The sequence below is a fragment of the Physeter macrocephalus genome, chromosome 5, assembly GCF_002837175.3.
Source record: "Physeter macrocephalus isolate SW-GA chromosome 5, ASM283717v5, whole genome shotgun sequence".
Taxonomy (NCBI): domain Eukaryota; kingdom Metazoa; phylum Chordata; class Mammalia; order Artiodactyla; family Physeteridae; genus Physeter; species Physeter macrocephalus.
In genome coordinates, this window is record NC_041218.1 from 78,533,258 (window position 1) to 78,555,545 (window position 22,288).

General features: G+C 38.3%; 1 protein-coding gene across 1 annotated transcript in view; it reads left to right on the top strand.

The window, feature by feature from the left end:
* The window catches only part of ABCB1 (ATP binding cassette subfamily B member 1), a 108,469-nt gene that overhangs the window by 20,633 nt on the left and 65,548 nt on the right, over positions 1–22,288 (top strand). Inside the window, exons 5-7 of the mRNA XM_007115622.4 lie at positions 10,129–10,180; positions 13,044–13,235; positions 13,656–13,827. Coding sequence (XP_007115684.2) covers positions 10,129–10,180; positions 13,044–13,235; positions 13,656–13,827 — 416 coding nt within the window. The remainder of the gene's footprint in view (positions 1–10,128; positions 10,181–13,043; positions 13,236–13,655; positions 13,828–22,288) is intronic.

Below are 22,288 nucleotides of genomic sequence, written 5' to 3' on the forward strand. Positions count from 1 at the left end.
GCCCTCTTCCAATTTTGGAAAAATTTAGAGAACTATTTGGAAGTTTTGTCTCTGTCTGTGTCACCTTCTTGAGAGATACTGTATTCAATGGTTAAAGTGCAGGCTCTGGAGTTGGACTGCCTGGGCCTGAAACCCCACCTTTGCCCCACTTTTTAGTTAGGTTTGGGGAATTTTTTCATACTTTAATTTCTCAACTTCAAAAGAAAGTTGGATAAGAATAGAACCTACTTCATAGAATGGTTGTGAAAATTCAATGGATTCCTCATTTAAGGCTCATGGAAGAGGATTTGGTCATAAAAAAGTACTCAATAAATGTTAATTATTGTTATTATTATCAACAGGAAACTCATACTTCCATGTTCCTCACAAATGAACCTTCATAACTTGCAGTGATGTTATGGTTCCTTATCTCATTTCATCTTTATAGAGCTCTGTGATACTACCTCAGTTTTCATATTTGTTGAAAGGCATACTGCAAATCACTCAGTACCTGTTATAGATGTGAATAATGATCCCTTTCAGCAGCATTTCCTTAGTAACTGTGGACTGCTAGGCAGGCCTATCAGGGAAGGCAAGGTCCTCAAACTATGGCCCGTGGGCCATATCTGGCCTCTTGCCTCTTTTTATGCCACTTGTGAGCTTAGAATGATTTTTACGTTTTTAAATCACTGGGAAAAATTGAAAGAAGAATATTTTTGTGACACATAAAAATGATATGAAGTTGAAATTTCAGTATCTATACATAAAGTTTTAATGGAACACAGCCATGCCCATTCATTTGAGTATTATCTGTGGCTCCTTTCACAACACAGTGGTGCAGTAGAGTTGTTGTGACAGAGACCATATGGTCCACAAAGCCTAAAATATTATCTGATCCTTTACAGGAAAGGGTTGCCAATCTCTGAGGCAGGGTATTGAGTAGGGGGTTATTATCTTCGATCAGTCCACCAGTGAATATGCATTAAAGCATTCTGTGAGCCAGCCATAGTATGTGTCCTAACTATTCATTCCCAACCCCCAAGAAATTTAGCATAATGGGCGGAATTGACAAGGGAGCCAACAAATGCAGCTGGATATGATTAGTGCTATGATACAGAGATACACAGACTACTTGGGAAGGAGAGGATGGGTGGTGTCTGGCTCCATCTAGGAATCATGGCAGGCTTCCAAGAGGAGGTGATAACCAAGTTTGGTCAGATGGTACCTCTCTCATGCACAAAATAGACGTGTTCTATGTGACAAGTGAAACCATTTAAAAACAAATATTAAATAAAAAAATACAGTTAATACCCTTCTCTCACCACCATTCCTGATTGCCACTCCCCTGTATATCCTTCTGTGTCTTTTCAAGGCTCCATGCTATCTCTGTCGTAATTTTTACTCTAGAACACTCAGTATCTTGTCATAAATGTGTTTGTTTGTAGATTCAGACTTCCAAATGTTCTGAAAGCTGCCTAGATGAGGGGAGTAGATAGCAAAGGTTTTGATGCTGGTCCTGGAGCCAAGGGCAAATGAGCTCTCTGATGCTTCTGGTAGGAGGGCCAGCCTACTGGGGCCTCAGACACTCTCAGACCTTTCTTCTTGCCCTTCCCCGGGTGGAACCTCATGACCTCTCTGTGGGGGTAGGCTAGGTACCAGAGCCTCCTTGTTGGACAGGAAGTATTCCTTGCTTCAGGACTTAGATTTGCTAAGGCTCCTGAAAGCCTGAGAGTTTTACACTACACATAGGATTTAACTAGACAGTTTGAAAAACTTTTTGAGCAAGCAGATCTTTTTATGCTGCTGTAATAGACCCCTCAACGGCTTTTTCTTCTCCCAATGCCTTTCTCTTGATTATCAGACAGCAGCCTTTGCCCTGTTCTTTTTGTTGTGGATCTGATTTCCTGACATCCTACTCCCTTATATCTCTATCTTGTTAGGTTTTGCCTTTGCCTTAAAATCTCTGATGACTTGGGCATCGTGAAGTCACCTGTGTGAACAGAACTTAACAACTGCTGAAATTCTGTAGTATTCTGTGAATTCTCATCTTCCTTATGAGACTATTCACTGCCTGCAAATGAGCCTGGATAAAGGTGCTTGTGATTTTAGACACGTTATGTTAAAGGTGACAAGTTGGGTACAAGTGTAAATGATATCCAGGCAGTTTAAGAAATGAGACTGAATCTTGGCATAAAGAATTGGACTAGAGATTTGACAACATTTGAGTTGAAGGAATGATAAATCTCCTGGGATAGGATATGGAGAAAAGTAAAAGGAATGGGCAGTTCTAAGCCTTGAGGAAGACTCAGTTTTTAGCAGTAACTAAAGCCAATTTTTATTGAGCATTTAATATGTGCTGGGCACTGTTCTTAGTGCTTTACATATATTAACTCCTTTATTTCTTTCATGGACATAAGGTTGATACTATTATTATCTATACATTACAGACGAGGAAACCAGGGCCCAGAGGGTTGAGTATATTTAAGTTGCCTGAGGTCATAGAGTTAGTAATTAGTCAGTATTTGAACCCATGCAGACCAGTCCCAAGTCCATGCACTGAAGGAGACAGAGGGACACCCAGAAAGGAAGACAGTGAGGATTATGTGTTAATTGAGAAATGAAAGTACGTGGGGGAGATCTGCCATGTCTCATTATGGGTGACACCCAGAAGTACTCTTCACATAAACTCTTCATTATTTATTGTCTCTGATGGTTCAGTTGATGGTACATCCACATGAATGGCTTCTCTCTTTCTCCATAACTATATCATGGTTGGTTCCGTTTAATCTCCTACCAGATTGTGGGCTGAGGAATGGAGCAAATGAGATACTCAAATTCTAGTACATGTTAGTAATTAAGAGAAAAAGGGGAAATGTGGAAATACATTTATATTTATATTATATTTATAACTTATATTTATCATTTACCATTTCTGCTTTCACTTCTCTGAAACCTATAATGAGGAACATGGAAACTATTTGTAAAATGCCAGTTCTCAAAAATAATATCTATATTTTGCTGCTTAAAGTATGAGCATATATATCATATGCAGATCTTGAATCTGTGTTTCAAGACTTTGGTGTTGTAAACAGAAAACATTGCCATCTGTGTCCTCAAGGCTAGCATTATGAGTATTCTCCAGACTAGAATGTTAGTTAATACTTCAGTTCTAAGTACTTCATAAAAATTTCTGTGATGGATGTTTTCTTTTCATTTGCTCAAGGCTTTCCTCTGTTGCTAACCATTTCATGGGAAAAATTCTGAGAGATAAATTTCTGGAGAATTGAGTACCAAATAATGACAGAATATTTAGAAGTATATTGTTTAGTGTGACAGTTTATTTATTTGTTTATTTCATTATTTTAAAAATTGTTTATTTATTTATTTATTTGGCTGCACCAGGTCTTAGTTGTGGCACGTGGGATCTTTGTTGCTGCTTGCGGGATGTTTAGTTGCCGCATGTGGGATCTTTAGTTGTGGTATGCAGGATCTTTTAGTTGTGACATGCAGGCTCTTAGTTGTGGCATGCATGTGGAATCTAGTTCCCTGACCAGGGATTGAACCCGGGCCCCCTGCATTGGGAGCGTGGAGTCTTAACCATCAGGGAAGTCCCAGTGTGGTAGTTTATTTTTAAGTTTGAGTTAAAACTTAAAATATGACTAGTTTTTCTGGAATAGTAGTAGTAGTGTAGTATGGTCAGATTTTTTTTTTCATTTTTTTGGTTACTATTGGGGAAATGTTTCTTCAAACCAAAAAGTAGATTAGTTAGAATGTAATCTCTACAATATATTATAAAAGTCAGCAAAAAAAATGAAGATAGACAACACCTGACCCATTATAGGTGCTTAAGAAATGGGAGGAATAAATGAAAGATAGAATCACAGAATTTTGTAGGTGAACAAGAGCCTAGAAAATTATCTGGCGCAAACCCATAATTTGATAGATGTAGAAACCAATGCTCAGGAAGTTGAGACAAAGTGACCAGAATGGAATTGCTTGTTATTGGACAGAGCTGAGTTCCTGGGTCAGGAATCCTGCCTTTTATTCTGGTATTTTTCCCACTCTACTTGTGGTTTCAAACTCTGCCTAAAATTGAAGCAAACGCTAGTACTTTTCACTTGATCTTTTCTTTCCCTAAGGTGCCATCCTGTAGACTTACGTATTGGTATATCAGGCAGGTCAGCCCCAAGGCACAGCTCTTCACGCCAGTGTGAAAGCAGCACACGTGAGGTACCTGTGGCTCCCAGAGTCACCTCTGTGACCTGCAGTCAGCTTAGCCACACTGAGTGACAGGCAAGTGCCAGAGGGATTGATCTAGGCAGAAGGTCCAAATTCCTCTTGCTTGTGTTTTTTTTTTTTTTAATTGGAGTATAATTGCTTTACAGTGTTGTGTTCATTTCTGCTGTACAATGCAGTGAATCAGCTCTATGTATACATGTACCCCCTCTGTCTTGGACCTCCGTCCCCCCCTCCCCCCCATCCCCCCCACCTAGGTCAAAACAGAGCACGGTGCTGAGTTTCCTGTGCTTTATAGCATGTTCCTGCTAGCTATCTATTTTACATATGGTAGTGTATATATGTCAGTCCTAATCCTCTTGCTTGTGTTTGATGGAGTTTCCTGCACAAGACTGGGAAAACTGGAATCCTAGCATTCTTGAGCTAAAACGGACCTTGCAGATCATTGAAAGCAGTGGTTTACTAATGTCTTTAATCAGGGAGTCCCTGGGTGTAAATTACATCTGTCGTGGATGCTTGCCAGGTAAAACAGCAAGTTTGCGGCATGCAGGATCTTTAGGTTGCAGCATGCAGACTTCTTAGTTGTGGCATGTGAACTCTTAGTTGCGGCATGCATGAGGGATCTAGTTCCCCTACCAGGGATCGAACCTGGGCCCCTTGCATTGGGAGCGTGGAGTCTTACCCACTGGACCACCAGGAAAGTCCCTTACTTGGTTTTAGAAAAGGCTTTCCTTACCCCAGGTAGTAAGGTAGTGGTCTGCTGTATCTCTGTTTAATTTTACAACATGTGAGACACATATACAAAATAAGAGAATGGTTGGTTGGAATATTTTCATAAATGGTCTGTGTGTGTGGTAGCTCTGTGAAACCTTTGTACATCTTTGGGACAAGCTTGCGTACAGCAGATAGAGCAGGGTGTGCACCGAGGGTACAAAGATAAATGTACCCTCCTGTTTCTAGGAGCTCACACCAATGGGAATGGAAGGAGATGGATATAAACCATGGTATGTCTATTCTAGTGTTGATTGAGTAAATTGAATCGTGTGTCAGCTACTCTGGAATCCTGTCAGTCACCCTGTTTGGGGGTAAGCCACTTGGGAGGAGGTCATATTGAGCTCATTCATGGAGGAGAGGTCTTTTCCAGGAGCACGATCGTGGTAAAAGGGTAGAGAGAGGAGAACGAATAAAGGCTTGGAGGAGGAAAGCTGTCATCCCTTCTCTACTGCATCTCGTCTTAGTATGTGGAAAGTAGTTTTTAGTCTAAAAGGGCGGAGCTTAGTCTCATGAAATTTAAGCAAAATATTTTGTCGTGCCCAGTTTCCTCTCTAGTCCCCAAGGGCAAAGGCTTCAGGAACACAACAGTCAAGCAGAGACTTGGGCACTGTTTTCTTTTATGCTGCAGCTTCCCCGACCCCGAGATGGTGACTGTGCAGTGCCCTGGCTGCCGGGTTGAGGAGAAAGGTGTGGGGTTAAAAATCATCTGGAAAGTCACTGTGTGAGTTATTGTGGTAAGATTGCAAAGGGACCAATAGGACATGTGATGGATCTTGGACTTTATCCTTCATGCAGTGGACTGTCATTGAAGGTTATTAACAGAAACAATATAATTATATTCTTGTTCCCAAAGATAAAATCTGGTGGCAATATAAGGATATGATTGGAGTAGAAAGACCAGTTAGGAGGCTCTTGTTAGAGCAGAGGTAAGAGATGACGGAGACCTGAACCAGAGCACTAGCCATGAGGATGCAGAGCATTTTAGTGGCTTTAGGACAGATGCAGGAGTCACTGAAGCTGCAGAAGTGGTCGAGGTCATCCTGGGAGTGAGCATAAAATTCTGGGAAACACCAGCATGCAGAGAGGAGGGAGAACATGAGGAACCAGTGAATGAGACCAAGAGAGAGGACTCAGAGTGGTGGGAGAGCCAGGAGAATGAGGTTCTGGAAGCCAGAAGAGGAGAAGGTGGTCAGGAGTCTAACCACGTATTTGATTAAAATAAAAGCTACACTGAAATGTTTGCCTTTTCTTGTTGGGGGGGGCGGTGGGGATAAATTAGGAGGTTGGGATTAACATACATGCACTACTATATGTAAAATAGAGAACCAACAAGGACCCACTGTATAGCACAGGGAACTCTACTCAATATTCTGTAATAACCTATATGGGAAAAGAATCTAAAAAAAGTGCATATATATATATGAATCACCATACTGTATACCTGAAACTAATACAACATTGTAAATAAACTATACTTCAATTAAAAAAAAATTTGGTTTTAGGATTAAAAAAAAATTTGGCTTTTCTCTACTGATTATTTGGCTGATGTTGTTATACAGCCCAGAGAGTTTCTGGATTTTCTCACTGAAAAATAATAATAATATTTGGATACTTTTCCAGTATTTTTCTTTATAACGGTTGGTCTGGGCAGTAGCCCTTTGAGATCCATACAGGTAAAAAGTTATTGGACTATATGATCTCTAAAGTCATTTCAGCCTGAAAGTTTTGGTTTTCTGAAAAAAAATGCCTCAGGATAAGAATTTTATGAGAGGCTCATAGAGGAAAGAAAAATCTCTGGGCCAGAGAGCTCTTAATTAATAAAAGTTGATGGGAGGAAAAGAGAAGTTGATTAGAGGGAGTCTAAAGAACATATCTTTATTTCTTTCTTTGGTGAGTAGAGATCATCTCTGTCAGAGGACTTGAATTGTCCACTTTTTAATTTACTGGTGCACTTTGACACCACCGAAGCACAAATAAAAGGTACTTGGTGCAAGAGTTGGTTTCTGATGACTGAAATTATATATATATATATATATATATATATATATATATACACACACACACGGAGAGAGAGAGAATATTGTACACATAAACATAAAGGACTCAATTTTGACCGTGAACATAATTTTTACTTTCTGAGCTGAATAAATGTGATGGTAGACCTAGAAGCCACCATTGCCAAAGAATGTTTGTTCAAATTCTCTTGGTCCCTTATCTCTAGAATTGAGAAAACTGGTCGTAGCAATGAGTAGAAAACAGCTATTTAGTTAGACTTGAAAATTTGTCTTGATTTGGTTGTGATACACACTATTGACATTTCCTGCCTAGATCATCTGCAATGAGAGATCTTCTGAGACTGATTTGGAGAAAAATTCTCACCCAGCTATCAATATTTAATATACTGGTTTATCTTTGAAAATATGGAGCGGCAGCAATCTCATAACTGATGAGAAATTTATCTGTACACTTATTCCAGTTGCCATAAGATGGAAGCTGTGGAGTTTCTGTGCTGCATGTTTTGCTACATCTCTGCATCTCTGTATGACTTCCTACTTTCTCTATTACTCTCTTTTTTTTTTTTTTTTTTCGGTACGCGGAACCCGTGTCCCCTGCATCAGCAGGCGGACCCTCAACCACTGCACCACCAGGGAAGCCCATCTATTACTCTTTTTTTTTTTTTCTTGTGGTACGCGGGCCTCTCACTGCTGTGGCCTCTCCCATTGCGGAGCACAACCTCTAGACGCGCAGGCTCAGCGGCCTTGGCTCACGGGCCCAGCCGCTCCGCAGCATGTGGGATCTTCCCGGACTGGGGCACGAACCCGTGTCCCCTGCATTGGCAGGCAGACTCTCAACCACTGTGCCACCAGGGAAGCCCCCATCTATTACTCTTAAATGTAGTCTTCCGTGGGGTGCTCTGCTTGGTTGTCATTTCCTCCCTACCTGCCATCCTGTCCTCACAGGTGAGAAGAGATGGCTTTTTTCTTTCTTGAATTTAGCTGTGACCTCTAAGATGTGAGACTCCTACATCTTAAGACCTAACTCTGTCTAGAACTGGAGGACCACAGCTTGAATACTTGACATCTTCAATAGAATGTCCCAGGTACCACAGAATAAAGATCTTCAGAACTGAACTAATAATCTGCTCACATCTGCCCAGATCTCGTCTTTTTGCTGACTTCTTATTTCCCACCACGACATCACCCTTCTCCCGATGCTTAAACTCGAGGTCTTGGTCGTTTTTTATTTTTACTCTTGCTACTTCTGTTCCATCGGTTGCTAGAACCTGTAACTTCTCACTTTCTAAATCTTATGGGTACTTTGCTTCTTTCCTAGTCTCATTTCCATCTGTCAGTCTCCCCCGTTCCAGTTAAACTTACACATTTCTGGTAGCTAAGTCATCCTAGACCAAACCTCTACTCTTGTCCTTTTCTGCTCAAAACCAGGGAATGCCTAACTAGTTTTTATACACCGTACCTGTGGAGCCTAGTTTATCTTTCAACCATATATCCACCTCCTTCCATCCACACAACACACCCACAACCCCGCCAAAGCAGCTTATTCATTCTTCAAACATGCACTGAACTTTTGTCTGTGTTGTTCCCTTCGCCAGAAAAACTTTTCTTCCTCTTTCCCGCACCTGTCAAAATCATCTGACCCAGGCTCTCTCACGTTATACTGTAACTTTTGAAATAACTACAAGATTTATAGTGTGCCTCCCTATTGATCCAGCCATCTTGATTGTGACAACTTATCCTGCAAAAATATTCACCATATTTAATACATATGTTCAGGTTTAATGCAGCATTGCTTGTAAAAGTAAGATATTGGAAGCAACTGAAATAGATGCGACTTAGAAAAAATAAAGATACACATATATACACACATACTGACATGGAAAGTCGGCCAGAGTGTGGACTGTGATTCTCCCTTTTAAGATAAGCATGTATGTGTGTATGTGTATGTGTATATTTGCATACAGAAAAGAAAATCTGAAAAAAATTCACCCCAGAATAATGAAGAGTGGCTAGTGCATGTGTCTGTGTGTGTCTGTGTGTGTGTGTATGTATGTGTGTGTGTGTGTATGTATGTGTGTGTGTGTGTGTGTGTGTGTGTGTGTGTGTATTTAGGTGGGGGTGTTAAAGTTTTAATATACCTTGTCCCAAAACGTTAACATTTGCTAATACTGCATGATGAGCTGACTGGTATTTATGACATTTTTCTTTGTTTATATATATATATATATATATATATATATATATATATATATATATATATATATATTAGCAATTCTTTTATTTATATTTATTTATTTAGTTGCAGGTCCCTGGCTCCTTAGTTGCGGCAGGTGGGCTCCTTAGTTGTGGCATGTGAACTCTTAGTTGCGGCATGCATGTGGGATCTAGTTCCCTGATCAGGGATCGAACCCGGGCCCCCTGCATTGGGAGCTCAGAGTCTTAACCGCTGCACCACCGGGGAAGTCCTTGTATTTTATATTTTTAAAATAAAAATAAAAACTGGAGGGCTTCCCTGGTGGCGCAGTGGTTGAGAGTCCGCCTGCTGATGCAGGGGACACGGGTTCGTGCCCCGGTCCAGGAAGATCCCACATGCCGCGGAGCGGCTGGGCCTGTGAGCCATGGCTGCTGAGCCTGCGCGTCCAGAGCCTGTGCTCCGCAACGGGAGAGGCCACAACAGTGAGAGGCCCATGTACCGCAAAAAAAAAAAATAAGTAAATAAATAAAAACTGGAGAAATGCAGTGTTCTATTTGAAATACTAAGTGCTTTAGTGTCAAGTCTGCACTGATAATTATCAGGACAAAGTGCCTAGAAAAGATTTTTCTCTATGTCATCTTGCAGTGATATTTCATAAAATATTTTAATCCAGGGACACTGGTATTTCTACTGACAGAGTCCTTCTTAATCAGTGTGGCTTTCTTCTTGCAAATAAGCTTCATTGAATTTAGTGTGTGTGTGGTTGCACACAGCTGGTAGTAAAAGATTTGAATGGATGCCGTGGTGCTTACACATAATTGAAATTAAATCAGTTTGACCTATTTTTGTGTAAATTGTTGTGACACAAGTTTCATTCATTTTAAATGGAAAACAAAGAGACATAATGGTATATGCTTTGTGGTGATCTAGGTTTTATGGACAGTACGTATTTCGGCAAAAAGCTGGAGGAGGAAATGACCACGTAAGTAGATGTTTTCCTTACTATTGCTAAGCATTTCAGTCTCAATCCAATTGTAGCAATGTTTAAAATTTTGCATTATTATAATGAAGATTCAAAGTTTTGAGGAGAGCAACATCATTGTTTCTAGGAGGATACAATGTAGGATATTTTTTTTTAAAGAAAATAATTTGCAGCATAAGATGTGCTAAAGTTGAGGTTAAGCCTGGATTAGACTGATGTATGCATTGGTAAATATAGAATGTCATCTATAGGGAAATTAAAGGAGTTCAAAGTGACCTTATTTAAAATGCAGTTAAATTAGGAATCACATTATTTGCAATGGCTTTGTAATTATTAGTTTGATTCCTGGATATTTTTGGTCATGATATGATGAGATCAGTCAACAGGATTTTTTTTTTTTTAACACAGCATCTAATTCTAAACTATGAAACACGCCATCCCAGAATAAATATAGTCCTTTTAACTTTAACTCACCTTGGGGAAGCTTTTATTAATGATTTACTTATCTTGGAGTTTGCTCTCAGAACAGCTTATAAAACATGTCCAAAGGTATTAGTTGGTGATTCAGAAGATATTGATTCCACATTATCCTATAAATGGTTCCATAGATTTGAGGAAAATGGAGATATTTGTCCATATTTTGAAAGATGAGAATTACCTCCAAATATTCCTATAGAGAGGCATTTAAAAAATATTGGTGGAAAACAGAATGTCTTATAATCATCTTATAAATGCTTAAACACAGGTGCGTTTTGAGTAAACATAGACTGACGGCCTACAATACATTAATTCATTCTCAAAGCACGCATTCTACTTCTTAAATGAGGTTTCTTTTTAACTTTCTCTTGCTATATCATTAACACTTGGATAATAATTAAATACTGTTATCTATTAACTAAAATTTAGTATTCTAATTACATCTTCCCTGATAAATACATTGTAAATTACCAGGTATAGCTTGGGGAAGATAATGTTTACACCAAGTTGCAAACATTGACATCAACTATCTGGTTATCACACTGCCATATTTTTAAAATTTAATTTAATTAATTTATTTTTTTAACACCTTTATTGGAGTATAATTGCTTTACAATTGTGTGTTAGTTTCTGCCCTATAACACAGCAAATCAGCTATACGTATACATATGTTCCCATATCTCTTCCCTCTTGCGTCTCCCTCCCTCCCACCCTCCCTATCCCACCCCTCTAGGTGGTCACAAAGCACCGAGCTGATCTCCCTGTGCTATGCGGCTGCTTCCCACTAGCTATCTATTTTACGTTTGGTAGTGTATATATGTCCATGCCACTCTCTCACTTTGTCCCAGCTTACCCTTCCCCCTCTCCAATCCTCAAGTCCATTCTCTAGTAGGTCTGTGTCTTTATTCCCGTCTTGCCCCTAGGTTCTTCATGACCTTTTTTTTTCTTAGATTCCATATATATGTGTTAGCATACGGTATTTGTTTTTCTCGTTCTGACTTACTTCACTCTGTGTGACAGACTCTAGGTCCATCCACCTCACTACAAATAACTCAATTTCTTTTCTTTTTCACATTGCCATTTTTATAGCTTCTGCATGGTTTATACAAACATTTTTCTTTGAGGGTGGCAAGTAGTGAACTTTTAAAAATGGGAATTTTGGAATCCTGTATTTCATTTTAGCATGTTTGTCTTTACCTAAAATGTAAGTGCTTAGTGAAGCACATGAGTTGCTTGCTTTTTTCAGCATGAAGACTCAGATGAGGAAACACAAATTTAGCATTTCTAGATGGTCAAGGGTCTGGGTTTAGAAGATGCTCATGTTCTTTATTTTTAGAATTTTAACTGGAAGGACTGCTACTTGATTCATTAAGCGTTTCAGGATAATTTATGATGGCCAGTTGGGCAGATGATATAAAAATACTTTTTATTTTCAATCGTCTCGTGGCATCTAAGCTCTGCCAGATGAATAACCGAAAAGATCAGGGGACCATTTCCATCTCTTGGTTCCACTTTCTGGCAAATTCTGTCACTTCTTTCCATTCTCCAATGTGCAGAAACCACCCCAAGTGCTCATCAGCTGATATGGAGGTAATCCAAGTACGCAGGATGACAGTGGTAGATTACCTGATGCTGTGATGCTTCAAGGCACCACACAAGTCTTTCACAATAACCGGCATTCTCTGGGTGCTAACTATATGCTGGGCATGGGCCCAGGTGTATTCATACGTTACTGTGTAACAGTTTTGTTTTTTTTTAACGGCCGTGTCTCGCGGCATGCGGGATCTTAGTTCCCCAACCAGGGATCGAACCCGCGCCCCCTGCGGTGGAAGCGTAGAGTCTTAACCGCTGGACCTCCAGGGAAGTCCCACTGTGTTATAGTTCTTATCTCCATTTTCCCAGTCAGAAAACTGAGACTTAGAAAGGTTAAGCAAGGCTACACAGCAGTTAAGTGAAGAGCGGGGCTTTGAGCCAAGACAGAAACCACACTCTTTTCTTTTTTTTTCCCCAGTACGCGGGCCTCTCACTGTTGTGGCCTCTCCCGTTGCGGAGCACAAGCTCCGGACGCGCAGGCGCGGCGGCTATGGCTCACGGGCCCAGCCGCTCCGCGGCATGTGGGATCTTCCCGGACCAGGGCACGACCCCATGTCCCCTGCATCGGCAGGTGGACTCTCAACCACTGCGCCACCAGGGAAGCCCCACAGAAACCACACTCTTAAGCATTACACTGTAACAGGGCAGCCATAGTTAGATGCTGACCATCAACTCTGCTTGTGAAGGAGGTCAAGATAGCCAGATAACCAAAAAAGGCAGGATGAGTGGTCTGTTGTGGAAAGGTGCATTGACGAGAAAGCAGAGCATGTGCAGTTTTCTTGTCGTTTTTCAGGTACGCCTATTATTACAGTGGAATCGGTGCTGGCGTGCTTGTCGCCGCTTACATCCAGGTTTCATTCTGGTGCCTGGCAGCAGGAAGACAAGTATACAAAATTAGAAAACAGTTTTTTCATGCTATCATGCGGCAGGAGATAGGCTGGTTTGACGTGCATGACATTGGGGAGCTTAACACCCGGCTCACAGAGTAAGTACCTGGGTTTATGTCGAACTCCAATGTGCTTCTTACTCTTAAAAAATGAAAGAGAAGTCATCAGACTGTTAGGAGACGTTAGTGCATCACTCAGAAGTAATTATGAAATGAAATTCCTTCTGAGCCGCAATCGTGTCTCACGCATCTTTTCATTCCCAGAACCCTGGCAGGGTATGAGGGGACCTGCATGACTAGCAATGAATGAGGTGTTGGACTTGCCAGACTCAAGAAAATCCTCTGGGAGTGCCCATTAGGGCAGCAACCTGATGCTTGCTAGGGACATTACTGTGCAAGATCCTAGATGTAAACTAATTTACCCCACACTGAAACAAACAAAAAACCCAGCTAGATTCAGGAGAAAAGTTCTGTGTTCACAATTCTGATGTTTATTTCTAACACTGTCTCTTCTTTTAGTGATGTTTCCAAAATTAATGAAGGAATTGGTGACAAAATTGGAATATTCTTTCAGTCAATGGCAACATTTTTCACCGGTTTTATAGTAGGATTTACACAGGGTTGGAAGTTAACCCTTGTGATTTTAGCCGTCAGTCCTGTTCTTGGTCTGTCAGCTGCTATCTGGGCAAAGGTAGGTGAAGCCTGTGAATCCAGATTTTAACCTGTCTCCACTCCCGAAACACCCCATAACTCCACGCAGCGGAAGGCTGTTTTTCTCACTTGATGACCCTGACTCTATATTTGATACTTGCTTTCGAACCTTCCCTTCACAGTCAGTGGGAATAAGCAGGTGCAGTCTCACTGAGTCTTATACCTACCAGGACCCTGTGCTGTCCTTGCCCTGCAGTTATTTGGGGAAGGGATGAGAAAGAAAGAAGTAGCTGTCCCATCTCATCCTCTGCCTTCATGTAAAAGGCATGCTTAGCTTTTGGCGAGCTGTGTTCCCTGGTAGGCAGTTCCATATTCATAAGTAAAGATTCAGGAAGAGCTTCAAGTTCAGTGAACAACACATAGGTCTCGTTCAATAACCATTATTGATTTGAATGTTTTTGTAGATTTTATTTAATTTGGAAATTGATTGAACAATTTTGTCAGCATTATAAATGACTGTGTTTATACATACTTAAATCCCTTGGTGTGAAAACAATTTTTTAAAAAGAGGTATCTTCTAGTCCCATATGCATGTAAATCCAAAGTCTACAGTTCTTTCTCCCAGTCACAAAGGCAAAGCAGTACAAATGACCCTCCCCACCTCCGCACACAGGCCTTTCTCTTTCAAGACTGGGTGTGGTGTTCATTTTAAACTGCTTTCATGTAAGAGTGGGTGGCAGTGGAGAGATTGGCCCAGTACGTAATTTCTTAGAGAAAAAGAAAAATTAGAGAAAGCACTACACATTCATGTGGCAAAAGGTCATAAAATAACAGAGGGCCAACCAAAGCCAAGCCTAACACAAAATAAATCAGGCTGTAAGTATTAAATTAAAAAAACTTAACCCTGTAGGGTGGATATTGTTTTGTTATTGTAAACAATAACTGCCATTTTTTTAGTATCTACTGTGTCAGGCAAATACATATTTTTCTTTTTTAAAAAACTTATTGAAGTACAGTTAATTTACAATGTGTTAATTTCTGCTGTACAGCAAAGTGATTCAGTTATACATATATATACATTCTTTTTCATATTTTCCATTATGGTTTATCATAGGATATTGAATATAGTTTCCTGTGTTATACAATAGGACTTTGTTATCCAGATCCCACTTTTTAGGTTAAAAAATCCCAGGGAATTTCAGAGAATAAAATAACAACATATTTTAATCTCCCCCAGAATTAGCAAATGTTATGCCTTTTGCAGTATTTAACTGTAATATTTTCTGTATATGAAGAAGGAGGTTGTAGAATATTACAGAATATTTTTCCCCTCACTCTATCATATTATCTTTTCTTCCTCAAAGGCATTAAATACATATTTTTCTGAAGTATAGATATTATCTCATTTAATGGAGGAAGAAATGGAAGTTCTGAGAACTCTTATTTGTTGCTGAGACTTACACAGTGTTTAAGTGGTGGTCTTGGTGGCTAAATTGTATCTCTGCATTAGTCTGTTGAAATATTTGGCAAAAGCTTTTGTGTTAATTGACTTTCCTGTTTACTAGGATATTAAGCAAGTCAGATGGCAGATGCTTCATATCAGTATTTGTTGAAAAACTGTTTTAAAATATATTCATGTTTGTTCTAGTTAAGTTATGGGAAAAAGCAGTAAGTTAATCTCTTAATAAGTAATTGTGTATTGCTTCAGATAGTACTTATTTAATAAATGGAGCCCTAGGCTTATTGCTGGAGACCTAAGTTCACTCTGCCATAAGCTTTTGGTATGGTTTCAAACAAATTTCTTAAATTATCTGGTTGTCAACCATATTAAAAAAGAAATGTGGCCCAGTTTAGGAAGCTCCTGTGAGCCTGAGGCTCTCTTCTCTAACCCAGAGGCACCAGTTCAAGAATGTAGAACAGGAAGGGACTTAGTCCCAGCAAGCTTCCTACTCCAGGAAGCCTCTTTTGATCTCTGCTTGGAACTCTCTAACCCCACCCAGAGACACTGGGTCAGCTAGAGGGCACAGGGAGGGGAAGCTACCATATCCTGCCCCTACAAGAGATACCTTGTGGTCTGACCTTAAGAAACCACTTCCACTTCCTCAGGTAGCAGAAGCAGGGGCCCCAGCAACTCTAGATAAACCATGCTGGCAAAAAATAATACCAGAAAGACTCTGAATGTAAAATTGCTCCTGGAACCACAGCTCACAAAAGTAGGTCAAGAATTGCATGCTAAACCCAAACAGGGTAACTGCTTGCTAAAATAAAAGATTTATATAGGACTCAGAGTCTCCTAACATAATAGACAAAATGTCCAGGATATAATAAAAAATCACTTCTGTCATACCAAGAAAGAAAATCACAGCTTGAATGAGAAAAAAAAAAAACAGTTAACTGACCACTCTTGAGATAATTCATGTGTTAGAATTGTTTGGCATGGATTTTGGAGCAGTCATCATAAAAATGCTTCACTAATCAATTACAAATTCTCCTGAAACAAAGAAAATAGAAAATACCAGCAATGAAAAAGAAGTTATGAGAAAAGGACAGAATGAAATTAGAGAACAGGAAGATATAGCAGCAGAAATAAAAGTCATGTTGGATGGGCTTAACCTTGTTGAGTGGAGATGACAAGAGAGAATCAGTATACCTGGAGGTAGAACAATAGAATTCACACACACCCCCACCCCCAAACAGAGAAAATGAAAAGAGCCTTAGGCACCTGTTGGACAATAACAAAAGATAGAATATTTGTTACCGTCAGAGTTCCAAAAGAAAGGAGAAAAGTAAGGCTGATGGAGTATTGGAAGAAATAATTGCTGAAAATTTCCAAGATTTGTCAAAGACAAACCTTCAGTTCCAGGACTTCCCTGGTAGCGCAGTGGTTAAGAATCTGCCTGCCAATGCAGGGGACATGGGTTCGATCCCTGGTCGGGGAAGATCCCATGTGCTGCGGAGCAACTAAGCTCATGTGCCACAACTACTGAGCCTGCGCTCTAGAGCCTGTGAGCCACAACTACTGAAGCCCGTGTGCCTAGAGCCCGTGCTCCACAGCAAGAGAAGCCACTGTAATGAGAAGCCTGTGCACCGAAACGAAGAGTAGCCCCTGCTTGACACAACTAGAGAAAGCCTGCATGCAGCAACGAAGACCCAATGCAGCCAAAAAAAAAAACAAAAAAAAAAAACAACAAAAAACCTTGAGATTCAAGAAGCTAAGCTAACCTCAAACAGGATAAACTCAAAGAAATCCATGATTAGACAAATCGTAATTAAATTACTGAAAACTAAAGACAAAGAAAAAAATTAAAAGCAGCTAAAGAGCAACAACACATTACCTACTAGGGAACACCAATATGAATGACATATATCTCATCTGAAACCACAAAAGACCAGAAGGAAGTGGCAAAATATTTTTCAAGTGCTTAAAAAAAAGAATTGTCAACTGAATACTTGGTAAATGTATTTTTCAGGAGTGGTGGGGAAATAAAAACATTCTCAGATCATGGAAAACTATAGAAGAACCTTCCATTAGCATACCTACTATTAAAGACTGGCTAAGTGAAGTTCTTCAAACAGAAGGGAAGTGATATAAGAAATATTGGAGCATCAGGAAGGGAAAAGGAACAACAGAAGGAGCAGAAATTTGGGCTTTTCTTTCTCCAGATTTCTAAATCATATTTGATGATTGAACCAAAAATTATAAGTGGTAAAATGATGATTTTTATAAGTCACATAGAATATTTTAATATCCAGAACAACCATTATGAAACCTAAGCAAAAAGATATATTCAAAAACACTATAAATAAATCAAGATGGAATCCTAAAACTTGATCAAGTAACTCTCAGGAAGGCAAGAAAAGAGAAGCAGAGGAATGAGAAACAGAGGAAATATATAGAAAACAGATACTAAAATGGTAGACTTAACTGCTTACATATTAATTACCTTAAATGTAAATAGTTAAAATATACAAATCAAAAAAGAAATTGGCAGAGTTGATTTAAAAAACATGACCTACCAAGTATCTGCTGCTTACAAGAAACTTGAAATTCAACAACATAGGTAGAGGGAAGGAACAGGATGGAAAAAGATATACATGCAAACATTACTTTTTTTAGGGAATGGCTATATAAATATCTGATAATATAAACTTCAGAACAAAGAAAATTACTACAAAAAAGAGGAGCATTACATAATGATAATAGGGATCATTCCACCAGGAAGACATAATGATCCGAAATATGTATGCACCAAATAACAAAGCCTCAAAATAAATGAAGTAAAAACTGTGAGAACATTGAAGGGAGAAATAGAAAAACTGCAATTATTTTACTATCCTTGCTCAGCATTGATAGAATTACTAGACAAAAAATCAGCTAGACTATAGAAGATCTGACCAACACAGTCAACCAATAGGATCTAACTGGCGTTCATAAAGCATTGTACCCAACAACAGTAGGATACACATTAAACACTCACCAATATAGGTCATATCCTGGGCCATAAAACAAACCTCAACAAATTTAAAAGAATTGAAACCATCAAAGTGTTTTCTATGACTACAGTGGTGTCCGACTAGAAACAAATAACAACACTGAGAAAGTCTCTAAATATTTGGTAATTAAACAATACATGTTAAAATAATCCATGGGTTGTAAAAGAAGTTTCAAAGAAAAAAATAAATATAACTGAATGAAAACAAAACCATAAAATACCAAAATATTTGGGTGCAGCTAAAGAAGTATTGAGAGAAATTTATAGCATTAAATATCTACATTAGAAATGAGCAAGGATCTAAAATCAATAATGTAAGTTCCTACCTCAAGAAACTAGTAAAAAGAAGAGCAAAATAAAACCAAAGCAAGCAGAATAAGGAAACAATAAAGGTAAGAGCAGAAATCAGTGAACTTGAAAATAGGAAAGTAATAGAGAAAATCAAGGAAACAGAAAGTTGTTCTTCAAAAAAAAAAAAATCAATAAAATTAGCAAGACTGACAAAAAGAAGACACAAATCACAATATCAAGATGGAAATACGGAATATCACTACAAATCCCACAGACATTAATAAGATAAAGGAAATATTACAAAAAACTATATTCATAAATTTGAAAACTTAGAGATCAACTCCTTGATAACTACAAACTACCAAAATTCAACTAAGATTAAATAGACAATCTGCATAGCCCTATAATCATTAAAGAAATTTATTTTCTGACTTCAGAGCTCCTGAGAAAGAATTCTCCAAGCACGGATGATTTTACTGGAAAAATTTACTAGACATTTAAAGAAGAACTAACACCAATTTTATACAGTCTCCCCCAGAAGAAAGAAGAATTTTTCTTCTTTCACCCAAAAGCAGGAATGCTTCCCAGCTCATTTTATGAAACCAGTATTAACCTGATACCAAAACCAGACAAAGTCAATACAACAACAGCAAAAAAAGAAAATGGCAGATCAGTATCTTTCATGGACTAAGAATAAAAATTCTTCAATAACATATTAGCAAACTAGATTTGGCAATATATAGAAAGAATAATGTTCCGTGACCAGGTGGAATTTGTTTCAGCTATGCAAGGCTGCTTCAACATTTGAAAATCAATCCATGTTATCTACCATATCAGTAAGCTAAGAAGAAAACCTGTGTGATCATATCAGTTGACAGAGAAAAAACATTTGACAATATCTAACACACATTGATGATGAAAAAAAAAACTGAGGAAGTGAAGAATAGAAAGATATTACCTCAACTTGATGAAGATCATCTGTAAAAACTCTACAGCTAATATCATGCTTAATAGTGAAAGATTGAATGTTTTCCCCTTAAGACTGGAAATAAGGAAGATAAGGAAGACCATGCTCACCACTGTTTCAACAAAGTACTAGAACTTCTAGCCACTGCAACAAGGCAAGTAAAAGAAATAAAAGGCATATAGATGAGAAAGGAAGGAATAAAACTATAGATAATGTAATCTTCTAAGTTGAAAATCTCAAGGAATCTACAATTTCCTAGGACTAACAACTGAGTTTGGAAAGGTCAGAGGCTACCAGATCAATTGCATTTCTACATACTAACAATGAACATGCATAAACCAATATTTAAATGTTAAATTAAAATTAATACCATTTAGAGTCACTCCAAGTAAAATGAAATGCTTAAGTATACATTTCATAAAACATATATAGGATCTGTATGCTGAAAATTATTCAATGTGATGAAAGAAATCAAGGCTAAATAAATGGAGAGACATAGTGTGTTCATGGATTAGAAGGCTGAACACAGTAAAATGTTGATTTCTTTTTTCAAACTGATCTGTAGGTTTAAGGCATTTCCTATAAAAAATTCCAGAAAGGTTTTTGGGTGGACATAGATAAGCAAGTTTATTTTTAAATTTATATGGAAAGATACAGGCTCTAGAATAGCTAAAACAATTTTGACAAAGAAGAATAAAGTGAGAGGAATATGTCTACCTGATACTAAAACTTACTATATAGCTATAGTATATTGGTGGAGGGATAGACACATAGATCAGTGAAACAATAGAGAACCCAGAAATATACTTACACAAATGCCCAGCTGATGTTTGATGAAGGTACGGAAGCAATTCAATGGCAGAAGAATGGTCTTTGCAGCAAATAGTGCTGGAACAATTGGACATCCAGAGGTTAAAGAAAAAAAGACCAAAACTTCATCCAAAACTTCACACTCTACACAAAAATTAACTAAAAATGGATTGTGGTTTTATACGTAAAATGTAGAGCTATAAAACTTGTAGAAAGAAAATAGGAGAAAATCTTTGGGATCTAGGCCTAGGCAAAGAGTTCTTAGATTTGATACTAAAAGCGTGATCCTTAAAAAGAAATTATAAATTAGACTTCGTCAAAATTTATGACTTTTGCTCTCTGAAAGTCCTGTAAAGGGGATGAAAAGACAAGCTACACACTGGGAAAAAAAATAATATGAAAATCATATATCTGACAAAGGACTAGTATTGACTATAATGTAAATATAAAGAATGCTCAAAATTCGATAGTTAAAAAAAAAACAAACCCAAATAAACCAATTAGAGAATGGGCAAAGGACATGAACAGACATTTCCTCAGAGAGGATATACACATGGCAGGTAAGCACATGAAAGACTGTTTAGCATCATTAGCCACCAGTGAGAAGCAAATTAAACTGCAATGAGATGTCATTATACATCTACCAAAATGGCTAAACTAAAAAATAGTGAAACACCAAATGCTGCTGAGATGCCGTGAAACAGGGTCACTCATAGATTGTTGGTGGGAATGAAAAATGGTATAGCAACCTGAAAAATAGTTTGCAGTTTCTTATAAAACTAACCATGCAATTACCATACAATCCGGCAAATTGTACTGGGCATGTGTCTAAGAGAAAAGAAAATCATGTTCATGTAAAAATCTCTAGTCAAATGTTCATAGCAGCTTTATTAGTGATAGCCCCAAACTGAAACAACCCCAGATATTCTTCAACAGGTTAATGGTTAAACAACTGTGGTGCATCCATACTATGGGTACTATCCAGTGATAAAAAGGAAAGAAGTATTGATAAACACACATCAACCTGGGTGAGTCTCCAGCGATTTGTACTTGGTGAAAAAAGCCAATCCCAAAAGGTCAAATACCTTATGACTCCATTTATATAATATTCTTGAAATGATGAAATTGTAGATAGAGCAAATTAGCGGTTTTCAGGGCTTAGGGATGGTGGGGAGGGGAGAAGTGAGGAGTGGGGAAGGAAGTGTCCGTGACTACAAAAAGTAGCACTGAGGGATCCTTGTGATGGAATTGTTCTGTATCATGACTGTAGTCATATGAGTCTACAAAGGTGATAACATTGCTTGGAACTAAACACACACACACACACACACGAGTGCATGTAAAACTAGTAAATCTGAATAACGTTGATGGATTAATGTTAAATTTCTGGCTGTGATATTGTTCTGAAGTTTTGAAGGTGTTATTATTTGGGGAACACTAGATGAAGGGGGTATGGGCTCTGACTGGAGTGTTTCTTATGACTGCTTTTATGCCTACAATTATCTCAAAATAACAAGTTGAAAAAAATAAAGCATGTTTAAATTATCTCAAACAAAATAAAATAACCTACATTGAGAATTGGAAAAAAGGGACAAAGATGAAGGTCAAAACATCTGTGGTCAATACTATTGCTTCTGACTATATTAGTTTGAACAATATAAAGTGGCCTATATTAGATTTTAACTTACAGGAATAACAATTTCATGTGTCTCGCACTAATACAGTTAGGCCTTGTTAAGAAATTAACAGCCTTTGGAATAAGGGATGAGTTAGTGATATTTTATATAGTTTATGTGGGTAATTGTGAAGTATCACCATTCTATTATTTTATATTAGAGGAACAGCAAGTTGGCTTTCCATATCCCTGAGAATATTTTGGAGGTTATTTTCTTTCAACAGGCATGATATCGTAAAAAACAAAGAACAAAACAAAACACTTA